This window comes from Annulohypoxylon maeteangense, assembly GCF_022496945.1.
Source record: "Annulohypoxylon maeteangense strain CBS 123835 unplaced genomic scaffold GGS22scaffold_18, whole genome shotgun sequence".
Taxonomy (NCBI): Eukaryota; Fungi; Ascomycota; class Sordariomycetes; order Xylariales; family Hypoxylaceae; genus Annulohypoxylon; species Annulohypoxylon maeteangense.
The window spans coordinates 552707-559290 of NW_025953265.1; the positions used below are offsets into that span (position 1 = coordinate 552707).

The 6584-nt window shown below is 48.4% G+C and overlaps 3 protein-coding genes across 3 annotated transcripts; 2 read left to right on the top strand and 1 right to left on the bottom strand.

Annotated features, from left to right (window-relative positions):
• Positions 1 to 236: 236 nt before the first annotated feature.
• Positions 237 to 1891, top strand: GGS22DRAFT_196325 (HPP family-domain-containing protein; the record flags this gene model as incomplete). Its single annotated transcript, XM_047965808.1, has 2 exons — positions 237 to 1229; positions 1295 to 1891. The coding sequence occupies exons 1-2, from the start codon at positions 837 to 839 to the stop codon at positions 1889 to 1891; spliced, it is 990 nt and encodes a 329-aa protein (XP_047815615.1). The 5' UTR covers positions 237 to 836.
• Positions 1892 to 2468: 577 nt separating this feature from the next.
• Positions 2469 to 5109, top strand: GGS22DRAFT_171864 (MFS general substrate transporter). The gene is made up of 4 exons (XM_047962675.1): positions 2469 to 2798; positions 2852 to 3137; positions 3197 to 3788; positions 3840 to 5109. The coding sequence occupies exons 1-4, from the start codon at positions 2636 to 2638 to the stop codon at positions 4422 to 4424; spliced, it is 1626 nt and encodes a 541-aa protein (XP_047815616.1). The 5' UTR covers positions 2469 to 2635; the 3' UTR covers positions 4425 to 5109.
• On the bottom strand, positions 5110 to 6584 carry GGS22DRAFT_171867 (uncharacterized protein). Its single transcript, XM_047962676.1, has 3 exons — positions 5547 to 6584; positions 5458 to 5485; positions 5110 to 5383 (listed from the first exon to the last, which is right to left on the bottom strand). The coding sequence occupies exons 1-3, from the start codon at positions 5981 to 5983 to the stop codon at positions 5255 to 5257; spliced, it is 594 nt and encodes a 197-aa protein (XP_047815617.1). The 5' UTR covers positions 5984 to 6584; the 3' UTR covers positions 5110 to 5254.

Genomic DNA, 6584 nt, shown 5'->3' on the forward strand with positions numbered 1-6584 from the left:
TCCTATGGTCGTATGTGAAAGTAAAAGGGTAATTTGGATTAATATACTTGATGTTATTCGGAACCCGATATTGAGCCGCCGCTTCATTGGTGAACTTCATCCCTGGCATTAGCCTTGGGAATTCTTCGGTATCCTAATCGCGCGACAGGGTCTTTATTATAATTTTGGAGAAGAAAACTTCTACTTATCAATCGTGATGAAACATCGCTATTTCGTTGGGTTATTTTTCTATAATTGGTAGTTGAGGTTGTCTTTCGAGATGCATTTCCTCAGAAAGTCTTAATTAAGTCGTACGGAGGCGTAAAAAAAGTAGCGCTAGTTGATTATTCATAAATATCTTGCTTTTGACTTCCCATCCCACAAGATTCATTTTACCATAACTCTTCTGGCGTCGAAATTTGCTTCTGTTGTCGTTTTAAAGTGAATCAATTCACATATAAAAAGAGAAAGGGGGTTAGCTCCGCGGAGATGTCACGGCCGGAGCGGACCCACATATACGGTATTCGGGACGGGGGCAGGGCATGCCCATGTCACTTGATCCAACGCTCTGGCTTGATCCCTTTTTGGAGTTTTCGTTACTCAATATGACGCTCAGGTGGGAGACCAATTGGTCATCGCGTCTTTGTATCCCTGGAGAAACCTCAATGTTTTAGTCAACGGTTCTCAAATGTCTTCATTAGCCGTCCTTTCCAAGCCCTTGGTGCGCAAATGACACCATTCCCTTGCGCAATGAGAAAGAAAAGGTTTGGGTGGGAAAAAATAACAACACATGCCATTGACGTAGGCACTAAAAGTTGGGCCTAATGTCATAAATATGATCTGATCGGTCCGCTGGCATGTCTGCGCATCGCGGGCGACGAGCTCTCGTTGCTCGCTTACCTTCTTCCCGCGATAACCTTTTGAATTCTCAATCTCGATTACGATCTCGCATCCCTGACGATTCGACAAGGATTCGGAAGACACAGATGCCTTTCTGCCCGTCAAAATGGAACTTCGAAATCGACGACTACCTTAACCCCTGGCTGCCAGCCGCGCCGTGGAAGCACATACCGTACCCGATTGCTCATTTCCTAGGCTACAGGCCGGTGCCACAAAGACCGTTGGGGAACATAGCCATGACATTCTGGGCGTTCATCGGAGTTTTCTGTTCCCTGACCATTATCGAGTTCGCCGGTCGCGCCATTCCCTCTTTTGAGATGCATGGCGCGCCTATCATTATCGGCAGTTTTGTGAGTCTCCGACCGACGTGTCTCACTTGAGATTCCTGTAAGGGCGATCCGCTAACAGGGTCAAGGGTGCCGCCGCAGTTCTGGAGTTCTACGTTATCGAATCGCCTCTCGCGCAACCTCGCAGTGCTGTTCTCGGACAACTGTTTTCGTCCATCATCGGTGTTGCCATTAGCAAGTTGTTTGCACTAGGTTCTGTGTCCAGAGACTTGACGTGGCTCGGTGGCTCGCTTAGCTGTGCGTGTTCCGTCGCATTCATGGCTCTGACAGGGACCGTTCACCCGCCAGCAGGCGCCACGGCGTTGCTTGCCGTGGTGGACGAGGGAGTAGCGCATCTCGGGTGGTTTCTCCTGCCCGTAGTCCTCCTAGGCTGTGTCTTGATGCAGTGCGTGGCGCTGCTATTGAACAATATCCAGAGACGATTCCCCGTCTACTGGTGGACTCCGGCGGAGCTAGGTCATCGGAAACAGCAGGAAAATAGCAGCTATGACTACGAAAGCGAGAACGGAGCCAAGCTCGAGATCGCCAAAACCCATCACCTAGAAGGTGATTTCGTGGAGGGCGCGAAAGTGGTTATAAAACGAGGACGCGTGCTCGTGCCAGATAGTGTGTACGTCTCACCTGAGGAGAGGATTTTCTTGGAAGAATTAAGTAACAGATTATGATAATTAATGAGATGTAATATTTTCTTTCTTACATCCATTCTTATCCCCTCTCTTCTGCGATCACTTCCGGAGACCAATGAAATCAGCCATCTGCGTCATCTTACAACGGTCGCGCTGACGCTCAGTATGCCTGGGACCCGTATCAATGAGACGAACGAGGGGTAAAGTGATAAGTCAGAACAATTTGCTAATATGTTTTTTCATCTGTTTCTAGACCTGTCGATTCTTGTTGGCCTGGTTATGATGCCGTAAACTTACTGTTGGCGATAGGTATTCTAAGCTTATAGGTAGATGTAAACCTTGGAATACAATGACTTCACCATTGAGTCCGTCTCACATATCCAACATAGATGAAGGAAGCTGGAATTAGAAGGTTTGAGCTATCTTTAAACTTCTACAGGGCATCGAGAGAATGTCGCTATAATAGAGTTTGAACTATCCTCTTATAGTTAGATAGGGAAGTAGAGGGTATACTGCCCCACTAAGTCTACCTCTGACTGCCCTCCTATTGGTTATATTGAACTCAACTAATGAGCATTTTATCTTTTGCAACCGCAAATTCTCATTTCTTTCGCTTCTTGAATTTTTCATACTCAAATATCTCTATGTTACCTTAGAGGCTCAACCGGAGAGGACTGGCATCATAGGTGATCGAGCTAGCTTGGAGAGACTCGAGGAACGGTCGCCAGAATCAGGGCCTGAAAAAACTGGTAGCACGCGCTTCCATTGCTTCACAGTCAAAGTATGGCTCCCGATTCAGCTGTGGCGGGGGATAAGACCCCCGTCGAGACCAACGCCGATCATGAAGCAACAATTCAGGGGGAAGGGTCCCAGCCTGCCCCCGTGGAGTACGATATTGAGAGAGTAGAGCAGGTCTACAAGAAATTAGATCGTCGCATCATCCCAGGTAAGATTGTCAATTGCGCTGGATGTTGTCCTCTTGCTAAGAATCAATTATAGCGTTTTGGATCCTATACTTCATTTGCTCCGCTATTCGCTCTAATATTGGATTGGCGCAGACGATGAACGCAAATGTTGGACATGACCTGATTACGATGCTACATCTCTCGTCAAACGATATCTCTACAGCGCTAGCCCTTTTCTATGTCGCCTATGTTATCTTCGATTGTCCTTCGAACCTCATCATGAGCAGGCTTAGCCCCCGAGTCTGGATGGCTAGAATCGTCTTTGCTGTGGGCGTGATAGGGGCTTGCTTTACCGCCGTCAAGTCTGCTTGGAGTCTGAAGTGAGTATATTGAGAGCCTCTTTTTTTAATTATGCGCAATATGCTGATACCAAGATAAGGTTTCTGCGCTTCCTGCTCGGTGTCGTTATTGCCGGCATGTGGCCTGGCATGTCGTATTACTTGACTTTATTCTATCCTCCTTCTCGAACGGGCAAACGAATTGGGCAGTATTTCACCGCTGCACAGGTCTCGGCTGCAGTAGTTGGTCTAGTTTCTGCGGGGTTCCAGCTCATGGATGGTAGAGGCGGGCTCGTCGGTTTCCAATGGATGTTCCTTATCTACGGACTTCTTGCTATCGTTCTCGGCTGGACCCTGCTTTGGTGGTTACCCGAGCGCCCATTGCCACCGGGTGTAAAGAGGGACCATTCTGGCTTCATGAAGTGGCTACCTCCAACCCCTGAAGCTTTGACGGGTGAAGATGCTCTAGTTCATTACGAAGACCTCAAACGAGTTTACCACCCAAGGCCCTGGACCCTCAAAGATTTGGGGTATGTCCTCATCGACTGGAGGCTCTGGCCATTGACCCTTATGTATTTCGGTGTTGTTGGAGTCGGTATTGGCACGCAACTCTACGGTACAGTGATCATTCGCGGTATAAACTCGTCATTCACAGGCGTGCAACTCAGCCTCCTTTTCGCGCCTATCTGGATTGTAAGTCGAACTCTTCTGAACGGCGTCTCTTTCGAATTCTAACAATATTAGATGGATCTTATTGCGATTTTACTTGTCACACCAGTTTCGGATCGTTTCCATCGCCTCCGCCCATTATTTTTCTCATGTGCTGTATGCATCCAGATTGCAGGTCTCCTGACAGTTACTTTTGCTCCTACCTCAAATCCTTGGGCGAGGTACGGAGGGCTTTTGATGGTTGGTTTCGGCCTAGGTCCAACAGTGCCGATATGTATGACCTGGACCAATGAAATCTTTCAACAACGCCACGGGGAGGTCGGCGTTGCTGCTGCAGCGGCACTAGTATCAGGCCTCGGAAATCTTGGTAGCATTACGACAACGTATGCTTTATACACCGGTTGGCCGGCTGATGCTGCTGCTGGACCTCACCAGTACCGTCGAAGCAATTTGGTTATGATCGGCATTCTCTGCGTCAGTATTCTTAGCAGCATCGTCATGTTTGTTGCGCTGAAGATCGTCGGCAACAAACCCAGTCAAAAAATTGGCAGCGGTGGAAGCTCTATAATGGACGGAGCAGATGAATTCCAAGACGGCGCGGCACGTCGTGAGCTTCAACAACGCGGCTTCGGTCGTATGTGGTGGAGCAAGAAGACATAAACTCCAACTTGACCGTGGTCCATGATTTTCAACAATCCAGCAATGCGCTATAGAGAGTGGATGTCGCCCCCTCTCAGATTCTAGGGCAGTTCAACCTGTCATTCTTTTCACCGTTTCCTTCGACATATTACAACTTTGCCACGAGCCCCTAGTACGAATCACGCCCATTGGATGTCCGATATGCATGTCACACGGAGAGTTTCTAACTCCGACAGCGAAAGTGCCGTTGCGCCATCGCTGGGGCTGGCGTATCGGAATGAAAGAGAAGGCGGGGCGAGAATGCCGGAACGCTATCGCTTTTTGCTTATCTTGTGGGACGGTGGCGCACACGGAGGTTTTATTTTGATTATTTCCCGGCGGGCTTTTCTCTTTTTGGTTTTGGCGTTTGCATATGATACCCCATCTGTGTTTTGAATACGCTGTCATTCGAGGCTCTCCACCAACTGACTCGCCGGCGAAAGTGCTACTACGCCATCGCTTGGGACGGCGTGTTGCAGCCGAGACGGGACCGACGACAATGCTTCTGCGCTATCGTTTGGGAGCTCGTCTCGTGGGCGTTGCTTACACACGTTTTTTCGAGTTTCTTCTTGGAATACCTAGTATTGGATAAGAGTAAAGGTGGTCTTGCGGTATGCTTGCTACCTCGCTACATACAATTAAGCGAATATATATTTTGGTCTCACATCTATCATGTTTCCTTGACGCCCCTTTCCCACCTAGGCGATACATGATATCCGCTGCCTAGACGTGAGACTTGTATTATGGTATAATATTATTAGTAGGAATTATAGGCGCTGTCGGTCAACAACTGCGACTTGGCCTCGCAGCATCTAATGGCTCGCCTTAATCATTGTGAATCCAGGTCCCACAGGTTCCAAGATTCGAACCTCCCTAGGCTTCAGGAACATGGGCTCGGTTATCTCGAAGTACTCCTTATAGTACGGCTTTGTGAGTTGATTCTTTTCATATGGGTTAGTCTCATTCTTGTTTTTACTCGTTCTATATTCAAGGGGATGGTGGGACTTAGACCTACCTCCATGAGCCATTGCATTTCCTTTCCCCTAATTTTTAGTTAGAACTTGGTTCAAATTCCTATTTCGTAGATGGAAAGTAAACTCATACCAATTCTCGACCCAACTGATCTTTCCTGGTTCTTCGGCGGATCTGTAAACCTCAAAGAATAGACAGTCTGGCTCAGCAGCCACGACATCGAAAACCTCCTTGAATACAGCCAGAAACTTCTCGACGTTCTCTGGCGCGATGTGTACCGTCACATGGACACTGGTACCCTTGAATGAGGATGCAGCCGCGTTGGTCGATTCAGCGCTATCATCCATCGGTTTTTCGGGGGCCTTAACAGGCGGCGCTTCTACCTTAGACTCGGGAGATTTGGTCGTTGAGATGGTGGTGGTAGTAGCGACGGGTTGAACAGACTTTCTCTTGGCGGCCTTCTCTTCGCTTTTGCTCCTTTTACTCCCGCTACGACCGAGAGCGATGCTGCTATTCCTCCAATGCTTGAGCATCGAGCTTCTTATACTGCTGCCTGTAGTAGTGCTCATGTTGAATGTGTATTTGGAGAAATCTTGACCCACAACGCCGTGTTTACGGTAACTTCGGGATGAAACATATTCTCTATTGACAGCGTCGTAATTTGGTCGAGGTCGTATGTCGTCAGTATATAAAGATGCCAATGTTACGTTAAGACTCAATCGTCTAGGTACCGGGGGGAGGGAACGTGGGGACTTTCGCAGAATTATTTACGGCTCGTGGCGCGGCGGCGTCGACTAGAACAAAAGGGGCAGTAGACCAGTGGTTTGTGGACCCGCTATAGGTCCAGCTGCAAGGGACTATTTTTTAATACTATCGGGCTTAACAAAGTAGCAGACGCAGGTAGAAAGGTTCTACGCAGCCCCAATCACGGCAAGATGAGGGGAGATGCTGCAGAGACGATGCAGAAAGCGATGGGGAGTGCTGAGTGGGTGACATGGGATGCAAGCGATGCGTGCAGAATAGTCACTGCAACGTACCCCAGCAGATCTGTGTTGCCCCGTGTGTTGCCGCAATGGGGATTTAGGATTGAAACATCCTAGAATATCCATAAAAGAATCCAAGCATTTCCCGGTTCAGGTTATCAAATCCTACCAAATCAGGTAAGCCGGC

What these genes read in the sequence shown, in the direction of transcription:
- GGS22DRAFT_171864 (XM_047962675.1), top strand. Translation starts at nt 2,636, where the DNA reads ATGGCTCCCGATTCAGCTGTGGCGGGGGATAAGACCCCCGTCGAGACC. An exon ending in AGATCGTCGCATCATCCCAG is followed by an intron (nt 2,799 to 2,851) that starts GTAAGATTGTCA and finishes AATCAATTATAG; the next exon opens with CGTTTTGGATCCTATACTTC. An exon ending in TTTTCGCGCCTATCTGGATT is followed by an intron (nt 3,789 to 3,839) that starts GTAAGTCGAACT and finishes TAACAATATTAG; the next exon opens with ATGGATCTTATTGCGATTTT.
- GGS22DRAFT_171867 (XM_047962676.1), bottom strand. Translation starts at nt 5,983, where the DNA reads ATGAGCACTACTACAGGCAGCAGTATAAGAAGCTCGATGCTCAAGCAT. An exon ending in ATCAGTTGGGTCGAGAATTG is followed by an intron (nt 5,486 to 5,546) that starts GTATGAGTTTAC and finishes ACTAAAAATTAG; the next exon opens with GGGAAAGGAAATGCAATGGC. An exon ending in AAATGCAATGGCTCATGGAG is followed by an intron (nt 5,384 to 5,457) that starts GTAGGTCTAAGT and finishes CCATATGAAAAG; the next exon opens with AATCAACTCACAAAGCCGTA.